Raw genomic sequence first — 24,617 nt, 5'->3', positions numbered from 1 at the left:
TCGCTGTGCGATTCCAGCAGGAGGAACACTTCCAGAATCATAAATACGACCTGCTCTGATTTTCAAGATCTAAGCATTCACTCAGAACCCATTCAGAATTTCTCTTAAGCTAACTTTCAGCACTATCGATTATTTACCATTATTGAACATAGCCATACTGTACGCTTCTATGACTTGCATTTGGACTGATGGCTGTTTCATTTAAAATGAAGACATGATTCTCAAAATATGTATTTATTTCTCTCCTTCTTAAAAGTTGTTGTTCAATAGTGACTAGTGGGTCTTAGGATTTAAACTTCAAAGGTGTTTTCCCCTCAGTCATTGTATTTGAGACTAAAGATGACTCTTGCAGCCATATTCCCCTGTGTAAAATCCAGAGGCTCTTGATGTGGTTTTTTCAAACTTATTCTCATAACACTTTCGTGTTGATACTCATGATTTTGAATTTTGACATTTTGGCTTGTATTTTTTTTTTTTTTGGTATAAGCCTAGGACATACGAGGGCAGCATATTAATAGCAAAAGTGTATACATTGGGGCCAGGGGGGAGAGAATAGACAACGGTGTGGTCTTAGGACAGGATCAAAAGCCAGGGACTCCTGAATTCTTAGCTCTTCCACTAAGTCTCTTTCCATGGCTTTGGGCAAGTTGCTTCACCTCTGAACTTCATCTGTATAATGGGTATAATAATACTTACCTACTGCACTGGGAAGGTTTTGAAGATTGATTGATTGTTTGTAAATTATTTTGAGTTTGAGAGTTGGGAAGTGTTAGACATACAAATTCTCAAATGTTACCAAAGCCCTACTATTAGAATGTATAGCATTTAAATTGCTACTAGATTATACTACATTTAAGCAGGTACCTAAACAACTAAGTGCTTTAAGACTTTTTTTGTAGGGTATGGTTTGGATAGTTAAAGTGCAAACTCTTTATCTTTTTGAATTTCCTCTGAAAAATTGTTATGGCAATGTGAATTTCAATCTACAATAAAATAATTAAAGCTAACATAAACCAGGAAAAACATGGTCTCTAAATGCACGCCTGCAGACACAACAACAAATAGCTGTTGTTGGTAGAGACAAATGATACAAACTGAACCCTCTGTACTGCAGGCCAGAGATTGTGAAAAGCATCCCATCTGTTACCAATTTGCACTTTGGGAAAATGTAAACAATTCAATGTATTTGTAAAAAATTCAGTAGTAGATGGGAAGGGCATGGACAAAATGAGGAATATATTTTCAAAGATAGACTTGCGCAGTTAGGTACCCAACTCCTGTTGATTTTTCAGTAGGAGGTGGACCATTCAACTGCCGTTTTGGCCTTGGGGCATATTCCTTATGGTGTAAAAAGATACTTAAAATCAAGGGACAGCAATAGAGGTGAATGTCTCTATTGGGAAGAAATTGATGGTATTGCAGAAGGGAAAGGAAAAGAACGGGGCTTTGGAAGCCTATCTGGATTTGAGAATAAACCTAGCTACTGAAAGGTTGATGCAAATAACTCTGGACAAAAGCAACAGCATACCATGCATCTTTGACTAGTAAAGCTCAATACAAGAGGAACAGCAGGCAGGCTATTTAAACATTGATTTTACAATGATTCATGGGAAGAGAGAATGTTACTGTCCTCCACAGACTGGCAAAAAGTGTTTCAAGCAGGTCTCTCTGAACAATCGATGTATTTCTGTCATTTTCTGGTGGTTGACAAACAGTAGGTGTCAGGGTCCATTCAAAGAGAATTATTTCTATGGAATTTCTGTATTAAACTAAAAGTTACACCTATATTGATTAACTTGTGCTAGTAACTGAAACTTCTAAAGAAAAAGGCAGTGGCACCAACACACAAAAAGCTGCCCTGAGGGAGTTTGTGGTCATGGAGCTTCTCCGCTGGTTAACGTGACACGATGAAGACTGGACTGGAATGCAGTTCTGAGCTGCTGATGCCTTTTTGATGTGCATACCAAGGGCGTTTTACAAGATGCTTGGTAACTAGAGAGGAAACATAGGGTCATTTTAGGCTTATATCTGAATTGTAGGTATATGTTACCCAAAGCAAGGTGGTAAGTGCTTGAGGATTCTCGTATTATTTCAAAAGCACTAGACTTGTAAATCATAATTAGGCTGATCATCATCAATACGGAGACTCCCTCAGTGGGCTGGACGGTTGGATGACAGAGTGAGAGAAATACCACCACAGAAATGATATGGCCCTGTCCTGTAAAGTTCAGGGGCAGAATTTGCCTTAATGTTATTGTACTACATACAAATGGCTTGTATGCCTGAAAGTCCATGACCTTGATTTTCCCGCAGGCTCCGCCCCCACCCCCCGAGAGAGGCTCCAAGTTGGGAGCAAGAGTGGTCCAGTGGATACAGCACTGGCCTAGGCCACAGGGGAGACGGGTTTATTTCCCTGCTCTAGCATGGACCCTCTTGCGTGACTTTAGTCAAGTCATTTAACTTATCTGTGCCCTAATTCCCTGTTTGTAAAATGAGGATAGTAATGGTTCTCTCTCTGAGTAGTGTTGTGAGGATCAATACGTGAAAAAGATTGTGAAGCACTTTTAGATCTACTGATGAAAAGTGCTAATTAAGAAATAGGTATCATTATTTAATAATAATTTTGTGCCTTATTCTCATACTATCATTTAATTGCAAATGCAGTTTTGTATGTGCATTTGCGAACATTTCTGACCCTGTTAGGGGCTGTGTGTGCTCACTAATACTTACTGTTCCATTTCCCAAACTCCCGCTGACAGCGATGGTAGTGGCCTGCGCACAGTGAGGGAGAAACAGACTCCTCAAAATTGGGTGATTATTTTGCAGTTTGTTCTGGTGAAATTAGGCTAAGACAAAGCAATTTCATTCAGTTCACCTTCTGACTCCGGGCCCACATCACACTGTAACCCAGATGTGGCTCTCTTCTTTAACTCCCAGTCTGACTGTACTCCAGGACAGCCAACGGCGAGGAGTGCTGTGTGGGCCATACAATCGGCTCCAGGAGGGGAGTTTCTAGTGGTGGTCAGCTTCAGCAGTTGACTTGCTTGGCTCCAAAGAAAATCCTTTTCATGCATCTACCAGAAGCCTGACTGCTATGATGTAGCCTGTGTGTGGGGAGGTGGTTGCCAAGTATAAGGAAGTGGGATCTGAAGAGAATCTTTTTAAGGTGAAAGCTTTTATGTTCAATACGTTTATTTCTAAAAGGGCTGTTTATAAAGAGGTGCTGGGAGGTTAAAATTTTAAAATTTTTATTAATAGGCCCAAAGTTACATTGTGGGGCTAAACCAGTGGTTCTCAAACCGTGGTTCATGGCATGACTTGTGGGTGGTCCATGGAGCTGCAGCTGTTCCTGTGGTGAAGCATCTTTCAGTCTTCAAGCAGTTTCCTGCTAAATATAGCACAATTTCAGGATTCTGCAAATCAATCTGTACCGGTTTACACTAAGAATTAATTTGGCTCTTTGCATTTTCAAGAGCTTTTGGGATCCAGTAAACTCAAAAACCCTAAACCTCTTTCTGCTCTCTGCACAGCTGTTTTGTTTTATTTCAGTGTTTCTTTGGTGAAGAGGCAAGTGCATTTCAGTTTACAGACTCCCAAAATTAAAGGTCACAACCTTTAAAGAAAGTTAACAATCTGAACATTGGATGCAGGCAATGGGGAGGGACGGGGAGGAGGAGGATTCAGTATTAAGTCTGAAGTCCTAGTCACAAAGAGGAAATAAACAGCAGCTCTAAAATACTGGGAATATAATGAAGCAGCCATCACCACCAAGGCATTAAAGCAAGTTATTGTTTTTTTTCCTAATGTTATCTCCTTGATATTTATTAAATACTGTTTCAGATAACCAAGCGCCACGGAGAAGTTGCCTGACTTGAATTGGGACAGTTGGATGGGAGATAACCTGTGAATTGATATGGAAGCATGTACCATAATAAGAAAAACTTTGAGAACCACGGTCCCTAAGTACCCACCAGTCTTTTTTTCTTTAAGTGCCTTTTGGCTTGTAAGTCTTGTTTGTGAGGAGTCACAGGGCAAACTACAGTATAAAGAGAGCTATATACAAGTTGTGGTGTCCTGTAATGTAGCCTGTGTTAATTTCACACCTGCAAGATAGTAGTATACAGAGTAGTTGTGGACTCAGACAATAATGGAGTACAGTGTTGCCAACTCCAGTGTTCAAAAATTGAGGTAGGCCCCAGAATATCATGAGATTTCAATATATAGTGGGCTTTTTATTTGTATTTTGGTTTTAGAGCTGTTGGGTGCACTTGGGAACAGAAAGACTTTGGGGAGTAAAAAAAATGATACTTCCGGAGCCCTCAGATTACATGAGCGGAGGCAATAAGCAAAAAACATGGTATCCTGAGTGTCTGAAACACTGGCAGGATAGTGTGAATTGTGCGTGCACGCTTGTTGGGAAAGGAGAAAACCAGGTAATTCTTGGAAGTTATAATACTTGCTCTGAAGCAAGAGCATCATGTAGCTCTCAATGTGCCCTGCTAGCTTCTAAAGTGAAGGTCCAGTTTTGCCCTCCCCAGTTCTGTGGGTTAGAAATCTTCTGAAGACCTATCCCAGCTCCATTGAGATTGGAGAGCAATGTTGTATCTGTAAATCCAGCTGTTGGAAAGCATGGTATCTTGGCATTCCTTCAATTCAGCGTTTGTTTATTGCCTTTGTTGGTTGGCCAGTGTTTTTCATTGGTTTTTGCTCAAAAGACTGACTAATATCTGGTTATGGAGCAGCTGAATATTTCATGGTCTTTGCCTCACACTGTGGAGTTGATTTTAAGTTTAAAAAGAACAGAATCAAAAACCTTTCGAGTTTTTTAGAGAGTAAATATTGGAACAAAACATAAAGCAATTGATAAAAACACTTTGTAAAAACCTTCCTTACGTTGTAGCACTGGTTTAGTATAACACAATACTTTCTATACAGTGTCCGCTTATTTAGCTATTTGCATAATGTGATGTAAGAATGAACAATAGGAGAAGGTAGGCTGGTGAGAACAGCATCAAATTATTGAGGCTTGCTATAAAAGTATGTTGTTCCATTGCAATTTGGGGAAGTGTGTTGCTCTCTGAGCTTCTGGAAACCTCTGTCTAGGAGCATTGTACTTCTAATTTCTCTTTAGAAAGGAGCTTAATGACCACGATAATGATTCAGTTCCTTAATTATATGTATCACAGTAATTGTATGAAGGAGGACTTGTGGCACCTTAGAGACTAACAAATTTATTAGAGCATAAGCTTTCGTGGGCTACTGCCCACTTCATCGGATGCAATTGTAATTGTATAAAGTGTTTAATGACTGAGCTTGCAAGTCATACCATAAAACTATATTGTACTATTTGTCTTTTCCAAATCTTGTTGATCCAATATACATTGTCTCCAATTTCAAAAGCAATTTCCATGGGTGATTTGAGAAGATCACGAATGCAGGGGACTGGTCAACTGTATTCACTTTCAGGTTTTCTAATTGACCCTGGCCTCTCGTGGATGTACTTAATAGTAATGGTTTTGTTTAGAAAGGTACCAAGAGAAGAGTATGTGTTCAAGGCTCTTCCTTGGGACTTTGTGCCCAGGTCTGCTGAGTTGAGGAGCTCTGCAGGACTAGTACGGCCTATCCTTGGGAGGTGAAAGGGGAGAGAAAAATTATGGACTTGGAGGACCTTGGGAAGGTTGAAGATAAACCCATGGTTATTTTTTACCTCTGCATTTGGCACTGGGACAGCTGCTACTGAAATACTGTGTCCAGTTCTGGTGTCCACAGTTGAAGGATGTTAATAAATTGGAGAGGGTTCAGAGAAGAGCCACGAGAATGATTAAAGGATTAGAAAACATAACTCATAGTTATAGGCTTACAGAGCTCAATCTATTTAGCTTAGAAAAGAGGAGGTTAAGGGTGACTTGATTAGTGTATAAATACCTACCTGGGGAACAAATATTTGGTAATGGGCTTTTCGGTCTCACAAGAGGTACAACATGATCTAATGGCCGGAAGCTGAAGCTAGACAAATTGCAGATGAGAAATAAGAGGTAATTTTTTAACAGTGAGGGTGATTAACCATTGAACAATTTACCAAGTGTCATGGTGGAGTCTGACTGTTTTTAAATCAAGATTAGAAGTTTTTGTAAAAGATCTTTAGGAATTATTTGGGGGAAGTACTGTGGGCACAGGAGGTCAGATTAGATGATCACAGTGGTTCCTTCTGGCCTTAGAATCTGTGAATCAGTTATTCAGTGTGTGTTAAAACAGTCAAACTTGCATTATTCCAGAGGTGATGCCAATGCACCTTTGTGTGTTTGGGGTAGTTTGATTCCAGTAGCCAAAAGTTGTTTGATGGAACAAAATAGTTAATGGCTTGAAATTCAAACCAAAACCATGACTGCTCTGTAAACTGTATGGTACAGTATCCTTTTAAAAAGTGTTTTGAAATATTTTAAATTGCATTTTTTTTATCCTTTCAAATCCCCTGTAGGGAGCTTGGAAAAAACGTCCAGTAGGGCTGTTAACACTGATGAGAGATCTTGTATGCCAAGGTATGAGTTTTTCATGTTCTCAGCACATATTTAAATGGGATTGCCAATTATAAAAGTGTGGGGGTTGGATTAGCAAGAGGGGAAGGTTTAAGAATTACTAAATGTGTAATACAAGTATGTTTAAAAAAACCCAAAAACCTCTGTTTCCTGCAGTTACAAAAAGTTGGTGTGTTTTTACTTCTATCTCCATTCACAATGTTGCGAGTCATGAAACTTGTGAAGGCAGCTCTATATTCTCGAAGGGGCAATCAGCAATGTAGATACTTAGTATGCTTTAAAAAATGTCCTTTGTCACTGTCTTGCTTAAATGGGGGACGTGTCTTCAGTCATGCTGCACATTTCACCAGGATATGCAAAATCATCAAACCACACTTCTGCCGAGGCCTTCGCACACTGAGCAACATACACATACCTAATGTCACTTGTGGCTCTGTCAGCAGTTGCTGGAGGAAGGGGGAACCAACCAAACGTAAACTGCCTTCTTCAAACATATAAAATTGTGCTCAACAGTTATGTTTGAAAGAGTTTGTGTCACATTTCAGGTTAGTGTGAAATTCTTACACCCAACATCTGTTCATTGGTGGGTTTGCTTATTTTTCCCCTGGCGCAGGTTAGGAATTTCCTGGTGAGTGACTAGAATTTTGGGGGGGAGTAGAAAAAGGGGTTGGACTAGCTGTGAGTTCCAGAAGGGCTTCCCAAAGATCATCCTTTTATTTATTATAAAGTCAGAATTATTTAAATCCTCTTAATGGCTGTGAGTAAATGCTTTTAAAAATAGAGGCTGGCTGACAAATGTCTTAATTTTTTTTGTTCTGCTTCTGTAGTGCTACATTACATGTATTTACCTAAGTCTTGTGTAAAATCTGTCTTAATGTCTGTGCACAAGCACATTAGCTGGTCTTACATAGCACAGTGTGTGAAAATGCAATTGAGCCCTTTAGTGCAGTATTTCCTGTCTGAAGGAATATGATGTAATGGACTACATTTCCTGGCTCCCAGTCCATTGCTCAAGTTACAGTCCTGGCTCTTCCCCTGTGTCTATGGGCTAGTTACTACTTTGTGCCTCGGTTTTTACGTGGTATAAAATGAGTATTACTTTACTTCACAGGGATGACACGAGGATTAATTGTGGTTGTAGAGTGTTTTAAAAATGTAAAGAGCTGTTTTAAGTGCTGCATGCTGTCGTTGCTCTTGGTCACCCCTTCATAGGATTGATCAGCCCTTTCAATTCAAACATGCATGTTTGTTTCTGTATTGCAACAAATGTGTTAAATCCTTATCTTGGTAAATGACACAGTTCTTAAACTTGGAATGCCACTTCACTTTATTTGAGCAATACATAAAATTGTCCTCTTCTGATAGTATGCTATCTTTCACTGCGTGTGAACTGTGTGAAGAGACTGTGTAATTAAAACAGGCATTCTGAGCTACTTCTGGCATCTGCTGTCTTGCTGAAAAATGGTGTCATTTGGGATCCCAATAAATATAACAAACAGTTTTCATTCTGCTTTCATGCTGAGTTAACAGTTGGCCAAACATATAGGTCTGGTAATAATTCAATAATAATAATAATTCAATAGTTGGACCCTCACTGGGATCCTCTGAGAGCACAGTTGCAGTGATACACCGAAGCACTTTCTCAGAATAAAGAATGACTTATTTTGCCCCAAAGATACAGTGCTTGGAGAAATAGATTTAAAATAGACAAATTCACTTACCTAGTGAGCAGGAGTCCCGTCCTTTACATCAACAGGAACATATCTCATCAACCTTTTTGCTGCGTTTTTGCTAAAAAGGTTTTATTTTTATGCTGGAATAAAAGACCTGAGGCATGGCCATGGCTGGCCTGGGTCAGCTGACTCGAGCTCATGCTGCAGAGCTAAAAATTGCTGAGTAGATATTTGGGCTTGGGCTGGAGCCTGAAACTAAACATCTCCACAGCAGTATTACAGCCCCACAGCCTGAGCCCTGCGAGCCCAAATCAGCTGATTTTGGCCCTCTGCAGGTATTTAATATCTGTGGACACATACCCTGTGTGTCTTCTCCCACATGGCCCTTATGCATGCCTTTTCCCAACTCCTTTTGCACCACACCTAATGCTTTGCTTATTTAGGCCCTCATTTGGCAAAGCACTTAAGCACATGCTAAAGTATTGGGATTAAAGCATGTGTTCAAGTGCTTTGCTGAATAGGATGGACCTAAGCACATGCTCAAGTGCTCTGCTAAACTGGGGCTTTATGTTTCTCTTAGAATAGATCCACACTGCAGAAAAGCCTCCCACAGCATCAAGTCTGAGCCCAGGTCATCTGACTCAGGCTTGCACTATGGGACCAAGAATAGCCATTTAGATGTTCCTGCTTGGGCTATGACAGGCTATGACACCTAGTGACAGGGGGTGGGTCTCAGATCCTAGGCTTCAGAGGGAGTGGGAATGTTTTCGCTGCTATTTATAGCTCCATAGCATGAGCCGGGTGAGCCTAAATCAGTTGCCCAGCCTCAGACTCCCTGTTGTGGTGTGATTTTTGTTTAGTTTTTTGCAGTATGGACATACCCTATTAGACCCACTTCTGCTAGGCTGTCTATAGTGCATCTAATTAACTTGTATTAAAATAACACTTGTTCCCCTTCTCCTAATTTGTCTTTAGACTGACTTCCACGGAGAAGGGACCATCTCTTCTTGAGTGTGTCTGCAAAATACCTTGCACATTGCGGATGCTGCCATAAATAATCAGATATCCCAGTTTCTTATGCTTTCAAGGAAGTTGTCATTTGTGACAGTAATAGTAGAAGAAAATAAGAGGGTATTTTAATTCTGGTTCTAGAAACAGGTCCTTTTCATTGCCTAGTTGTCTTGTCTGTTAACACCCTTCTGTGTTAAAAATCATCATTTCAAACAGCTACATTTTGATTGTTGGGTCAAGACATGGGGCAAGTGAAAAACTGTAACAAGCCAGGGGAGATTAATCTTGCAATGCCAAATTTTCAGTGGTGTGACTGTAACGCCAACAGACTCGATTCGTAGGCAGGCGGGATCGAACTGGGGATGTCTGGAGCTTAGTGCATGAACCTCTACTGCATGAGCTAATGGGCAGCTGGCTGTTAGCTAAGGCTGTAGAGCGCTCGATTTTTCCCGCTCGCACTTTCTCGCTCTCTCTCTACATGACCATGAGGTTTGTCCATTGCTGCAGATAAGATCCAGACCTAGAGGATTTATAACTGCTGTTCTTGAAAGTTGCTTTTCTGAGATATTCAGTAATTTAGGATTGCTGCTTATTCCAAGAGCTGACTATCAGAAACCAGCCCTTTGCCCCTTCAGTATCTATTTTAAATAGGTAGCTTTTTCTGCATGTGTGTAGGGCAGTTCTAATTCAATTATTTGTATCCTGGCCTATTTGACTAATATAATACCAAACATATGCCGGTCAAAATGCTGTCTACTACATATGTCTTGTAACTTAAGTGTGCTTATTGTGGTTGCCTATTGGCTTTCTTGGCCCTTTCAAGTGGATATCTATCAAATAAGCAGCTGTTACTCAGTTCCCCAGAGAGGACTTGTAGTTCTTATATATTTTTCTGTTCTTCGTTTTTAAATGAAATTAGTGCTTGCAATAGGTGCCCAATGGAAAGCCCTGGGGACTGAAAACTTCTATTTATCGACGCCATACATAGAGCAATACAAGATTTCTTAAACTGCTTAGCGAATGTGCTCCATCACTGAGCTGGAAGAAGTACTTTTTATCCAGAGGACTCTCTGCATACACCACTAAAGGGTAGTCACTGCTTAACAGCACATAGTACCACTACAGAAAGTTATGGGTGGAAATGAATGATACTGTGTCTAACTGAAACCTAAGGGGAATTTAGATAGACATAATGAAATTATCCAAATGAAAAATTGGGCAGGATATTGCATAGTAGTAATGCCTGTATGAAAAGCCCCTAGCACTCTGTTGGTGCTGTATAAACAGATATTAATATCTTGCAAACGTGCCATGGATAATTAATCCATGTAATGGCCGTATAAATACCTAGATTAATCACAAGAGGTCAAGATCTTTGATTTCCCGTTGTATCCAAAAAAAACCCCGTAACTGGAAAATACTGTAGAAAAGTGAGAATTATTGTAATACCCCTATCTGAAACTTTCCCACATGTGTTTTTGACTATAAAAAAAGAATTGAAAGTGTTCATGGCTAAATCTAAGCTTTAACTTGATTATTGTGCTTTTGAATGGGAGGGACCAGAGTGTGGTTTTAGGGAAAGAAAAGGGTAGACTGGATAAAACAAGCTGCTTTTATACTTCCCTTAAAATCCATTCCCTTTTAAATGCTAATAATAGATTTTACTTTCGATATTACCCACAGTTAATTAAAAGGAATCCCCCTTCTTTTTTTCAGTCCAAAATGATGGCTTTGAAAAAAGGAAGCAAATGTTGCTACTCAGGGAAATATTGTTCAACTGGTTTTAGATATTTAGTTGCCATACTGGGGGAATCCTGCACAGATTGCGTTTAGTTTCACAGTTTTTACAGAGTGGAAGTCTGTGAAAGTGGGGTGCTCATCAGCACTAGAGAAACAGCCCCTAGTTGTGTAACGATGGGCACCCAAAGTTAATGTTGATCTCAACCTCTCTGACTCGGGTTTCCCATCTGTAAAATCTGGGAGGTTGGGGAACACAGTGATACTGAACATAAGCAAGATCTGAGCTACAGGACTTAAGATGTTCACAGCCACAGGTAGGTGAGTAAGGGCTTGTCTTCACGTACAATACTACACCTCCCTGAGAGGCAGTAACTAAGTTAGCCGGGAGAAGCTCTTCCATTGACATAGCACCGTCTACATGCAAGGGGGTGGAGGGGTTAGGTCAATAGAACTGTGTCGCTCCGGGGTGTAGATTTTTCACACCAATGAGTGATGTGGTTATACCAATATAGGTTTGTAGTGTAGACCTGGCCTTAGTATTGTTTGTATTTTATAACTTTGGAAAATGAGGCTCAAATCAAAATGGTGGTAGGTGCAAAATCATCATTCAAAATGAATTTTCAAAGAAAACTTGGATGCATCTTTACCCTCAGAAACGGCGTACTGATTTAAAACAAAACAACCTCTGCCTTTGTCAAGTTCAGGTCATAAGAAGAGGTTCTGCGGTCCAATGGATAGGGCCCTGAACTGAACATAAGAAGATCTCCCCAATGACTTGTTGTTTAACAAGTTAGAGAGGATGATGTCAGATATTTTGTCAGACTCTGGACTGCACAAACTTTATCTTGCCAGTCCAGTGAGGATGTACTGCTCTCCCTTTGAAAAGCTCTTGCATCTAACATTGTCAGTGGTTTTCTGTGTACTCAGTGTGTTCCGTGCATTGCTGCTGTGGTCTGGCTCATTAATAACTTGAGATCCTCTTGTAATTTTTGTGCCATAGAACTCAACTTGCCTTAGTGTTCACTCCTCCCTAGCTCTCCTCTAACACCACCAAAAAAAAAGGACTTGTGTCTTTGTAGGATCTAGTAGTTAAGATGAGACTTGGTTGCTCTCAACTCCTGGTTTGCTTTGCTTTCCTTTCCCTCCCCTCCCCTCCCTTCGTGTTACCAAGTCCGCTGACACGATTTCCAAAACGCTAGTATTTCCTGTTGAGTTACCGTTACGCAATGATATACAGACTTATGAGGGCTATTCACTCCAGGCCACTGAAGATCAGAGGCGGCACAGAGGGTATTAATCCTGCTTTTATGTTCAAGGAGTTTAAAAAAAAAAAAAAAGAGGCGTTCAAGAGCTTTGATGCCACAGCAAAGAAGGCACAAGGATACCTTGAGAGATGAGTAGATGACCATTCGGTCTGGTGTGAGAAACTTGCATTGGGACAGAGTTCCTGTCCAAAGCAGGAGGTGGAGTCCCACCTGTAGAGATGGATTTGGTTTGGCTTAGGTTTAGCAGAGTCCTGTGTGAATTAAGAGGTAGAGCCTCAGGCCACACCACATGGAGTAAGACTTCTACTAACTAATGACAGGTTTCAGAGTAACAGCCGTGTTAGTCTGTATTCGCAAAAAGAAAAGGAGTACTTGTGGCACCTTAGAGACTAACCAATTTATTTGAGCATGAGCTTTCGTGAGCTACAGCTCACTTCATCGGATGCATACCGTGGAAACTGCAGCAGACTTTATATACACACAGAGAATATGAAACAATACCTCCTCCCACCCCACTGTCCTGCTGGTAATAGCTTATCTAAAGTGATCATCAAGTTGGGCCATTTCCAGCACAAATCCAGGTTTTCTCACCCTCCACCCCCCCACACAAATTCACTCTCCTGCTGGTGATAGCCCATCCAAAGTGACAACTCTCTACACAATGTGCATGATAATCAAGTTGGGCCATTTCCTGCACAAATCCAGGTTCTCTCACCCCCCTCCCAAAAACCACACACACAAACTCACTATCCTGCTGGTAATAGCTCATCCAAAGTGACCACTCTCCCTACAATGTGTATGATAATCAAGGTGGGCCATGTCCAGCACAAATCCAGGTTTTCTCACCCCCCCACCCCCATACACACACAAACTCACTCTCCTGCTGGTAATAGCTCATCCAAACTGACCACTCTCCAAGTTTAAATCCAAGTTAAACCAGAACATCGGGGGGGGGGGGTAGGAAAGAACAAGGGAAAATAGGCTACCTTGCATAATGACTTCGCCACTCCCAGTCTCTATTTAAGCCTAAATTAATAGTATCCAATTTGCAAATGATTTCCAATTCAGCAGTTTGTCGGTGGAGTCTGGATTTGAAGTTTTTTTGTTTTAAGATAGCGACCTTCATGTCTGTGATTGCATGACCAGAGAGATTGAAGTGTTCTCCGACTGGTTTATGAATGTTATAATTCTTGACATCTGATTTGTGTCCATTTATTCTTTTACGTAGAGACTGTCCAGTTTGACCAATGTAAATGTCAGAGGGGCATTGTTGGCACATGATGGCATATATCACATTGGTGGATGTGCAGGTGAACGAGCCTCTGATAGTGTGGCTGATGTTATTAGGCCCTGTGATGGTGTCCCCTGAATAGATATGTGAGCACAGTTGGCAACGGGCTTTGTTGCAAGGATAAGTTCCTGGGTTAGTGGTTCTGTTGTGTGGTATGTGGTTGTTGGTGAGTATTTGCTTCAGGTTGCGGGGCTGTCTGTAGGCAAGGACTGGCCTGTCTCCCAAGATTTGTGAGAGTGTTGGGTCATCCTTTAGGATAGGTTGTAGATCCCTGATAATGCGTTGCAGGGGTTTTAGTTGGGGGCTGAAGGTGACGGCTAGTGGCGTTCTGTTGTTTTCTTTGTTAGGCCTGTCCTGTAGTAGGTAACTTCTGGGAACTCTTCTGGCTCTATCAATCTGTTTCTTTACTTCCGCAGGTGGGTATTGTAGTTGTAAGAAAGCTTGACAGAGATCTTGTAGGTGTTTGTCTCTATCTGAGGGGTTGGAGCAAATGCGGTTGTATCGCAGAGCTTGGCTGTAGACGATGGATCGTGTGGTGTGGTCAGGGTGAAAGCTGGAGCACTTAGCACTTTCAAAGTGCCTTTCTTCCATAAGGAGCCTTGTTGTACAGAGCAGACTAAAGCTCAGAGAGGGGAAGTGACTTGCCTGAGTTGTTCCAGCTCTGCCATTGAATCACTGTGAGTAGAACACTGGATTGTTGACTCTCTGTCCTGTGCACCATTGAACCACAATGACTCATTAGACAGTCTCATATGCAAGAGAATCAGTTACAGCTATTTTTTCAATAAAAGCTGCTAGGATAATCCTGCAGAGAACTAGCAGGCTTTTTCCAGAGGGCCCAGTGAGCAGAGTTATTTGCAAAATATTTTACTGTTCTGTGTGGCTACAGATGAATCAATTGTTAAACACACTAGCCACATGAGGCACATACTAGAACTGATGTGACAGTTGGAGATTCTGGTTTGTGTCCAGCTTTCATAAATTATGTATCTTTGTAGATGGGATTTGACCTAAAAGGTCTCTTTTTCTCTGATTTCTGTGATATATTATGCATCCATTACCACATGAGCATGGATGGTCTATGGTTAAGGTGTTGGTCTGGGACTCGAGCAAACTGGGTTCAGTAACTAGCTCTGCCATAGACCTGTGTGACCTTGGGCAAGTCACATAATCTCTCTCAGCTTCAATATCTGCATCTGTAAAATGGGGATACTTCCCTACTTCACAAACACGTTGTGAGGATAAACTCGTTGTCTGAGAGTTACCCAGATCCCACAGTGAGTAGTTAGGTCTCATTCAGAATGCTAACTTTCAAATAATCTTACTTCTGCAAAGAATTCCTGTAGGTTGTTACTGCATTGCCTCCTTAAAATAGTGACCAAGATTTTAGATTTATTGTTTTAGTATAAAGGGCATTGATACATTAATGGCCATAAGATCTAGCCTTCTATATAAATCAACCGACCTAAAAATGTTAGTGGTGCATTCCTCTGTGGGTTTTTGGTCTCACGAGATAGGACTTCAGAGATGATACTTGCAGTAAATTTTTCTCCACTGACATTGTGTGGTAGAATCTCCTAGCTAACCCTGACTGGGAGCCCCACTGCAGATAATCAAATGTTGCAAATTAATGAGTAAATGAACGTATAAACAAAAAAAGCTATAGTATTACATTGTTAAAATTACTTGTATTTATTTCCACAAGTGTAGTTTAATTTTTTGTCGCACTGTACTAATCTGTTAGGATACATTTTGTTAAATTAATATAGCTTTATATGAACATTCATTTCAGTGATGAGCTCACTACAGTACTCTGAGCTGTTCAAACGCTGAGCATTTAGGCCCTGATCCAGAAAACACCTCTTCCACCACCATTACCACCACACACACAGACACACCTGCGTGCTTTGCTAGATCAGGTCTAAGGTTGGGAGGAAGGTAGAACCGTTGTACATTTTACTAGCTTAAAGGCAAGAAATAAATAAAACAGAGATTGTTAGGCAAAATCAGTTTTGTGTGTGGGTTACCCAACATTGGCTCACAGGTCAAGCATGTTATAACAAGGGTTAAAATGGAGTATTTAAGCAACAGGACTGCAGTTATCGTAGGGCAAAATGTTATAAACGTAACATTTTAAAACAAAGGCTTATCTTGAAGTGACGATCCAGTCCATCCCTACTGTTCCTAGCCAGTAAACATAGTGGGCTAAATTTTCTAAAAGGCAGGTGCTATAATCTGTTCACACATTTGTACATATTTTGCTTTGTGCGTGCAGCGTCTGACTTGCACTTGCAGATTAGAGTTTGAGCAAGCTGGATGAGTTCAACGGTGCATGTACAACTTTGCATGCATATTTACAAAATCTTGCATGTTTCCATCAAGGCTGATGTTAGTGTTTTTTATAATGAGGGACTGTTTGATCCTCTAATTGAAACACATCAGACTTGTTTATGTATCATCCAGCCTGGTAATTTTAGGTAATGCCTTTAGATTTCTCTCTGTCTCATACTATGTCAGTTTTGAACTTAAAACAAATGGGGATGTACTTATGGATTCTTCATCTTGTTCAAGAACATAAACTCCAAGTAATTTAGCTACAGGGCATCTTTGGAGTTCAGGATCAGTTTCCCATCAGTAGTTCTTTGCAGTCATAGAGCAACTTTCTTGTCAAGAATTTTTGTGTTACAGCCTTCACCCTCATTTTATGGATGTATAAACTGAGACACTGACAGGTTATAAATGACCTGCCGATGGTCCCAGAGTGAATCAGTGGCAGAGCTGGGAACACAGACCATGCCCTCTGTACACTGTTAACTCCAGTGAGCAAGTTGGTTTATTTTTATATCCTGCTACAGGGAATAAATCTTTATTTTTACAACAAATCATAAGATTATACCTAGAAAGGCCCATAAATCATGTGGCAAAGTTAGTCTGAAATCCCTTTGAGAAACTAAACCTATCCAGTTTCATAGCATTCATATTTCTGAATCCTTACTTGGGAAGAAAGTGCTATTTTACTGGGGGACGAATGAACAGATAATTAGCTGGTGAGGTCATTGTTTGCTTGGGCTCTGTTGATGGGGCAGCCAAGCCTGGCTTATAATGTAAACATAGTGTAAAATGTTTATCGCTGGCTTTGTCATTCTCCTTATTTGTCAGGGCATCTTGATGAGAATGAGAAATTTTCTTGTGCTGCATAGGGAGTTGAGAGATTTCCATAAAAAGGCACAGGCGTTGCGTGGAAGAGCAGAGAGTTTTCTGACTTGGCAGCATTAAGTCAGGCCTGACCTTTTTCAGAAAGAAAATATTGACCTCCTAAATCATTCCCTGTTGCGGGTGGGTGGGTGGGTGAAGTAAACTCCGGTGCTTTTATTTCACTGGTTCAATTTTCTTGTTTAATTGCTTGTAGTTTTATGCAATTAAAAGTTGGAAGAGTGAGGGAAAGGTGCCATAAGCGAGTAGTAATATTTTGTGCAGATAGATTTTAGGGAAGAATTGTTTCTCTTTAATGGATGGATACATATCAAAATGCCCATTTATCACTCCACATTTGACCCTCTTTTTCTTCCCAAATACCTGAAAGAAAAGACTAATTTTGTAGTATTCCGAGAAAGTTAACAGGTCTAAGTTTTGGTGTCCCAAGGGAAGAAATTAATTCCAGAGTCAGACTCCTCACACACTCCCTGAAATAGGTGAATAACTGAACGTCAGTAAAACAAATAAAGGTAAATCCCAGCTCGTATAATAATACTGAACAGAAACAATAAAAAGACTCTGTACATCTACCAGCATCCTGGTGAAAAGAACATTGTGGGTTTTTAATTTATTTTTTTGAATTTGAAGGTTGCTACACTGAGTACAGTAAATTACAGCCATCAAAGTACACATTTGCTTGGGTACCCAGGTTTAAAATAAAAATCTTTTTGCTGCGGCTGAAGAGATTTTTGTACTTAGCTATACAAGAGATTTTTGTACTTAGTCTGTCCTACAAATAAACGTGCTATGACAGTGGTTCTTCGGGAAAACATGTAATGTTTCTGAGGTGATGCTTGCAAACATGGCTCCTAATTCCATGCTTTCCCCCTGTTTTTCAGATTACCTGTATTTGAACAGACCACATCATGCGTGAGTACAAGCTAGTGGTCCTGGGTTCAGGAGGCGTTGGGAAGTCTGCTTTGGTGAGTGAGCATTCAGTATCTGACTTGAAAATTGTGCATTGGAGGGCAGTATCAAAAATTTCACCAGTGTCTCGTTGCAAATAGAATTATTTTACACTATCGGGACATTTTTGTTACTTTCTGCGTACCCAACACTTGATTTGATTACTGCTATTGAACTGCTCAAGTAGTAAATGTATTACATTTAAAATGACCAAATCTTTAAAGATGGAGCACTGAGATTGTTTTCAGTGAAAAGACTTGTGTTGCTATTTTATTTTCAGTTTGCATGTATATAACCTAGCATATAAATATATATTTTGTAAATTGAAAATGTGTAATCTAGAATAAAATGAAGCACAGCGTATTGGCTTGAATGCTCGTGAACTGTGGATGCCTGAGGCGCAGGGTAGCTGGCATTCCTCAAGGGCTGCATGTTTTCCATTGCAGATGGAACTAGACTGAAACCAGGGTGGCAAGAAACAGCCCACTGGTAGTGTAGCAGGGTAACACTGGCACTGCTCACGTCTGAAGTACGTGTGTTGCTTCGCAGTGGTTTACGGCAAAGCCAGTGCACTGTAATGGAAACTTCAGTCCTTCACTGTAGTACTGAGCATGCGTCAGCTATGTATCACACATCTAAATCAGCCAGCTCACTACTGAAAGGAGTAGGCAGGGAGGGACTAGTGGGAACTTACCAAAGCAAGCAAATTCACCCTGTCACTTAGGGGTGGGAGTAGCTGTCCAATTGTTTTTAGTGTAGGCAAAAATAAGGTGTTAAGGATAGTAAGATTGTTTTCTCTTGCATCCTTTCACTTACACATGGAGATGAAAAGCTGATGTACTTGGTAAGTTACTTGCAGAACCCAGAGGGTGAGTGAGAGAAGACAGATGAGGTGTAAAGCATATCCGGTTGTTAAATAATACATTTGGTTTGATGCACTATTTAGTCGATTTCCCCATAATAACCTGTGGTATCATGCAGGTGTAAAACTTTATTCTTAACAATGTGTTTGTATAAAACCCTACTCTTCCATGGTAACTTCAGCAATTAATAATGAGGCTCTTCACCCCCCTGTCCCCCAATAGTCCCCTAGGCTATGTCTGTTTTTCCCATCAGGAATATAATATTTGTGATTTCGGAGTCCTGCAATGAGACTCTTTCTAACCTACTGTACATGCCACTAAAATGTCAGACAGATGTCAAATTTCGGAGAAGTTTCCTCACTTGTGATGTAAAATCTAAATCAGTTCAGTCTCACAGCTTTTTTTAATTGAAAAACAAACTTTTGCTTTTCCAAATATTTAACTTTTAGGTAAAAGTTAGATTTTTTTTTTTCAGACTCATTAATTCTCAGATCTTTTCTGTGGACAAATAAACTTGTTTTTTGTTTTTTATAAGTAATATGTATGATGACCTGATTCTCATCTCACCTACAACACTGTAAAGTGGGGGGGGTGACTCCATTGATCAGCAGCTTTGTACCAGTGATACAACTGGAATGAATGAAGAATAATGTCAGTGTGCATGTCCGGTGATATTTGGTAAGCCAAATGCCGTTATTGACATTATATAACCATACATTGCATTGCATATGGACATATTGATCCAACATGCTGATAATGGGGAACAAAAAATTAACAATAAACAAGTCAAGATCTGATGGCATTGAGAGGTAACAAAATAGTAAATTATTTACAAGACAGCCATCAGAAGAGAGGTTCTGATGGGCTTTAAAATAATACAGTGGAAGGGATTAAAACACAATATAACTATGGTATTTTTCTGCCAATAGTAGGGTGACCCAATGTCCCGATTTTATAGGGACAGTGCCGATTTTTGGGTCTTTTTCTTATATAGGCTCCAATCCCCCCCCGCCCCTCCCCCCGTCCTGATTTTTCAAATTTGCTGTCTGATCACCCTAGCGAATAGTAATCTTAAAATTTCTCTCTCCTCCCCCACCCCCAAGTGACTTAAACTAACATTACTTATAAAGAGGCTGGTATTGGTATTTGGTTCTGTATTTGAATGACAGTTGAGAACACAATGTGGTGGTGTTTTATTGCAAAACCTCCTTTCTTGTTTTGACTCTTGCTTCCCAATATAATGCTGATAGTGCAACACTTCTCCTGGCTTGCCCTCGGGCACTAATGGCCGTATAATGTGTGTCCTTTATAGTAACGAATGCGCAGTTATTTTAAAGCTTTCTTTTAATAGTCATCTGTTGTGTGATGGACTTCTGCTCCTTTCTAATGGCAAGCAAGATCCTTTGGCCAATCAGTGAGAAAATAAAGTTACCAGCATCTGGCTGCAAATGGTCATATGTATAATTGGACAAACACAAAATGAGCAAACATTCAAGCCCTGTGCTAAGGGAGAGTAATATAAGTAATGGAAGGTGTGGCTGGGAGCCAGGAACTTCTGAATTCTCTTCTCCTGTCTGCCTCAGTTACCTTACATATAAAGTGAGGGTGCTATCTACCTACCTCACAGGAGTGTTGTGGAGATCAGCAAATATTGTGAAGTGCTTGGAAGGTGAAGAAGTAATACTAGGTAACAAATAGAGCCACAGTGTAGTTAAATGTGAATACAGTGATGTTTCAGTGTAATGGGCAGTCTTGTACCTGGTGGAAATAAGGAACTTTATTTTCAGAAGTGTTGATCCCTGCAGCTCCCATAGTGTTTGGTTGGAGCTGCGGTTGAATAGTTTCTTCTGAAAACAAGGCCCTGTGGATTCAGTTAATAACTTTCTTCTATTAGGTACACCATACATTGATTACAAAATGAGTTGTGTTGGGATATTACGTTAGAAGGGGAAGCTGTTCAGAGTGGTCTGCCAGGTTCTAGCACCTTTGTGTGAAGACTAACTTACAAACCTGGGGAAACTATTAACAGTATACCAATGAGATACAGTTGTTTTTTTTGAGTCATGACTGAATCATATTTTCCAGTGTTAGCCTCTTAACCAAAACAAAGTCTTTGTACCCTTTTTGGTAGTAACCATTCTGAAGTCTCTGGATATAATCACCACAATCTTAAGGAGTTCTGTCTGTTGTGGTAGGGCTCCTGTTGCCTTATATAACACCATGGCTGATTGCATTACCGATGATCTCATTTAAAGTGGTATTTCTGGGATCTTCTATCTGAAGAGACCTTTGAGATAACCACCATACAGTGTGATAGGGAAATGGTAAAGAAGAAGAGACTTTGTCTTTCTAGACCAGTGGTTTTCAACCTTTTAAAATTTTTGAATGGAGGCGCATAATGTACCTCTTTGGAAGTATTAGACATAGTCTGCGGCCCCACAGAGGTCTGGGGACCACAGATTGAAAAGCACTGTTCTAGACTACAGAATGAGTTGAGATTTTGAGTGAGGCCACATGCCTCCCATCTGCAGGAAATCTCTAGCATGAAGGCTAGAAAATTGTTTTCTTGCTAGTTTAAAAGAAACCAGTGGGCATTTTGTACTCTCCAGAATATAGTGATGCCTTTTGCAGATTCCTGGCTGTGTGCTACTCTTTCAAAATCTGAAACCATCTATTTAGGAGCAAAAGCATGTTTGAGCCCTGCTATTTATTTATTTGTGTGTGTGTGTGTGTGTGTGGCACAGAGGTTGCTATACCTATATTTATGTAGCAAGTCAGGGACAGATTAGCATTAGAATTTAGTAGTTCCTGGTTCACAGACCCAAGTTTATCTAGTAGATTATGTAGCAGTATCTGGTTAAAACAAAAAATCTGCCACCCTGAAAATAGAGCAGTTCCGAATTTCTCAAATTGTGACCTGCAGAGATCTGGCTGGTCGCACTTGGTGCTACGTTTTCCTCATTTCCCGCTATTAAATCACATTAAAAGAAGCTAAAAACCTCACTCTTCTATGTAAGCAAATGCTGCTGCTGTTACAGGGATGCTTTGCAATCACAAATGGGAGAGGAAATATCTAAAGCACATGCCTTTCTATTCAGATTTGATCCATACTATGAAAGACATTTGCGAAGCCCTGGGATAGGTGAAAGCGAATTTCATCTATCTCACAAGGCAAAAGTAGAAAACCATAGCATGGTTGGTGGAAAAACATGAGTTTCCATCCAAAAGCCCTAAAAGAACGGAGTTAAAATACAGGATCCTTTACAAATTTAAGATAAATACTGGATATCCAGACACCAGCCATGTCAAAAGCTTCCCATTCTAGTTTCACTCTGAGTGCGTGCATAGGAGGGGAAAGAACTTCAGTTTTGAAATGAGTGGTATCTTCTTTTTTCTGTTTTAATATAAATTGTGGTGGTTGAATGTATGGTGCACTGTTCTAGTTGGTTTTTATTCATTTTTTGATTGTTATAAAAACAATTACAATTACTAAGAGGTGAATAATTTAAAGATAGTTTTTAAATCTGTCATTCTGAAATCTTGCTGTATATCTTTGTCAGTATTAATATTTTATTTATTTGTATTATCTTAGCACCTTGGAGAGTCTTAATCATGCCCTGGACCCCAGTGCTACGTGCTGCGCAAATACAGAACAAAACACCCCTATCCCTGCCCTAAAGAGCTTACAGTCTAAGTTACTGCATTTTAATAAGACTGAGATGCTCTAAATGAAACTTAGACCTCAAATACAGAGGCTTTCACAGTGGTGACACCTTTCCAGATTTTATTGTCTCTCTCAATATTTGGTGGTTTTTCTGAAGGCCCAGTTCCTTTGTGAGATTTTGTGAGACACTCAGCTGTCACTTTAAAAAATAACTAAGTTTCTAGCCCTCGTAGTTGCTGAGAAATTCTTAAAACTATGACCGTACACACTGAAGACTTCAAAACTAAAACAAACAACCAAAAACCCCAAATTTTATTAGATTTAAATTTTTGTCCTGTCTCATGACTTTGAATGCTTGGGTTGGCAATACTGATGTGATGCAGAATTTACACTATTCTGTTTTAGAAGAGCTGCTACTTGAAGGTCAGTAGGCCATATCGGAGTTTATTCTTTAACTGTTTTCCCTTTTTTTCAGACTGTACAATTTGTTCAGGGAATTTTTGTTGAAAAATATGACCCCACAATAGAAGATTCATACAGAAAGGTACAGTATAAAATTATGCTATTTTCTATCAACCCTTTTAGGGCCTGATACTTCATCTTTCTTTTTCTTTTCAAGTTCAGGCAAAACTTCTCCATGTCCTGCGAATGTTGTCTGCGTAAGGGTTGTGAGTTTGGATCTGTGTTAGTGTAGTGAGGTTGGCTTGTTAGCCTCCAGTCCTGCAAACTGATCCATGCAGCTGGTTCTCTGTGCCTGTATAGAGCACTTTGCAGAATCAGGGCCTTAAGGTATGTGCAATTATAAGACCTGTAGCGTGATAGCGGCTGGCCCGGGTCAGCTGTCTCTGGCTCAGGTTGCTGGGCTATACAATTGCCGTGTAGACGTTCAGGCTTGGACTGGAGCCTGGGCATTGAGACCCCGCGAAGGGGGAGGGTGCCCGGGCTCAGGTCCAGGTCTGAATGTCTAGACTGCAATTTTTAGCCCCGCAGTCCGGGCTCTAAAACTTGGTGCGACAGGATTTTTTTATCACAGTGTAGCCATACCCTTAATGTCATGGAGTCTTAGTTCATGGTACGCTGACATAACACTGATTGCCATTTAAAAATAAATGAATCTGAATTTATCATGCCATGGCGTTTGCAATGTTTCCTACTGTAAGTAAAGAAAATAACACAAATATCACAGATTTAAGTACTGAAGTATAGTCATTGTTTTTTAAAAAAACAGACCACTTCACTGTTTAGTTTAAATGAATGTTGCTTACTTTGAAGGCATATGACATTTTTCACTGCCTTTTTGGAAATGAGCTTGCAATTACAAAGCAGAAGCTCTTGTTCGAATCCTTGATACAGTGGCTTGATGTAATTCTATCCTTAGAGCTGCATTCTCCACTCAGATTGATGTAAAGATCCCCATTTTTTAGAGATAAGAATAATTATTGTCACAATTAAAGGCTCCAAACCAGAAAACGAAACGAAGTGGTGCTTTTTGTGCATGACAATAAAGCGAAAAAATTGTTAAAACCTTCGTATTCAAGAGTTGCTTTTTCTGGAATTACCCTCTTTAATCTGAAATTATTTTTAGTAAGTGGAACACTTGGAAAATTTAACAGGTTTGTTTTTTTGTGGGTTTGAGGACGGATGAAGGAAAACGTAAGTTAAAGGGCTCTTTGGTTGTAATTCTGTGTCTCTCACTTGCACACTTTTGAGCATATTACATTTTTTTTCTTACTGTTGTTTGTTTCTTCCTTTTTTTCCAGCAAGTGGAAGTAGACTGCCAACAGTGTATGCTTGAAATCCTCGACACAGCAGGGACAGTAAGAAAAATCTAAAATATAGAATTTTTAAAGTTAAAAATGAAGTTGCATTTTAAAAGGATTTGTCAGTGAAATAGCCCCATCCTGTCAAAAAGAAAATGTTAGATTGACTGCAGCTGCACTAAACTGCAGTGTTTTGTTAAGTAACCCAAAAGCCAGTGTGGTGAATCTGTCACCTGAACACAGCCAAACCCAGGAAAACTGCACACAATCACTGTGTTCTCGAAAAAAGAAAAGGAGTACTTGTGGCATCTTAGAGACTAACAAATTTATTTGAGCATAAGCTTTGGTGAGCTACAGCTCACTTCATCGGAGGCATGCAGTGGATGCAGTGAGCTGTAGCTCATGAAAGCTTATGCTCTAATGAATTGGTTACAGACTAACACGGCTGCGACTCTGAAACCTTTTTTGTCCTATGATTATAGGGATGTTAATGGGCCACTGCACCTTGAATGGTCTCTTATAATATGTGCTAACTACTTTTACACTAAACTATCTGTTCGATCTTGTATGTAGCTGTGAAAACTCCTATTACCTTTCCCAGACTGGAAGAAGAGTTCTGTGTAGCTTGAAAGGTTGTTTCAAGTTGGTCCAAC

The 24,617-nt window shown here is 40.1% G+C and overlaps 1 protein-coding gene across 6 annotated transcripts in view; it reads left to right on the top strand.

The window, feature by feature from the left end:
• RAP1A (RAP1A, member of RAS oncogene family) overlaps positions 1 to 24,617 on the top strand; it is a 69,332-nt gene that overhangs the window by 27,858 nt on the left and 16,857 nt on the right. For 3 of the 6 annotated variants that reach the window (XM_073319903.2, XM_073319901.2, XM_073319902.2), the window contains 4 exons: positions 6,479 to 6,539; positions 17,611 to 17,694; positions 22,680 to 22,748; positions 23,965 to 24,021. In XM_073319903.2, coding sequence (XP_073176004.1) covers positions 17,638 to 17,694; positions 22,680 to 22,748; positions 23,965 to 24,021 — 183 coding nt within the window. In that variant the 5' untranslated portion in view covers positions 6,479 to 6,539; positions 17,611 to 17,637. The remainder of the gene's footprint in view (positions 1 to 6,478; positions 6,540 to 17,610; positions 17,695 to 22,679; positions 22,749 to 23,964; positions 24,022 to 24,617) is intronic. The other 3 variants (XM_073319906.2, XM_073319905.2, XM_073319904.2) reach the window with 1 other exon arrangement.

This window comes from Lepidochelys kempii, chromosome 21 (genome assembly GCF_965140285.1).
Source record: "Lepidochelys kempii isolate rLepKem1 chromosome 21, rLepKem1.hap1, whole genome shotgun sequence".
In the NCBI taxonomy this organism is placed as follows: Eukaryota; Metazoa; Chordata; order Testudines; family Cheloniidae; genus Lepidochelys; species Lepidochelys kempii.
This window is presented reverse-complemented; position numbering and strand designations above follow the sequence as displayed.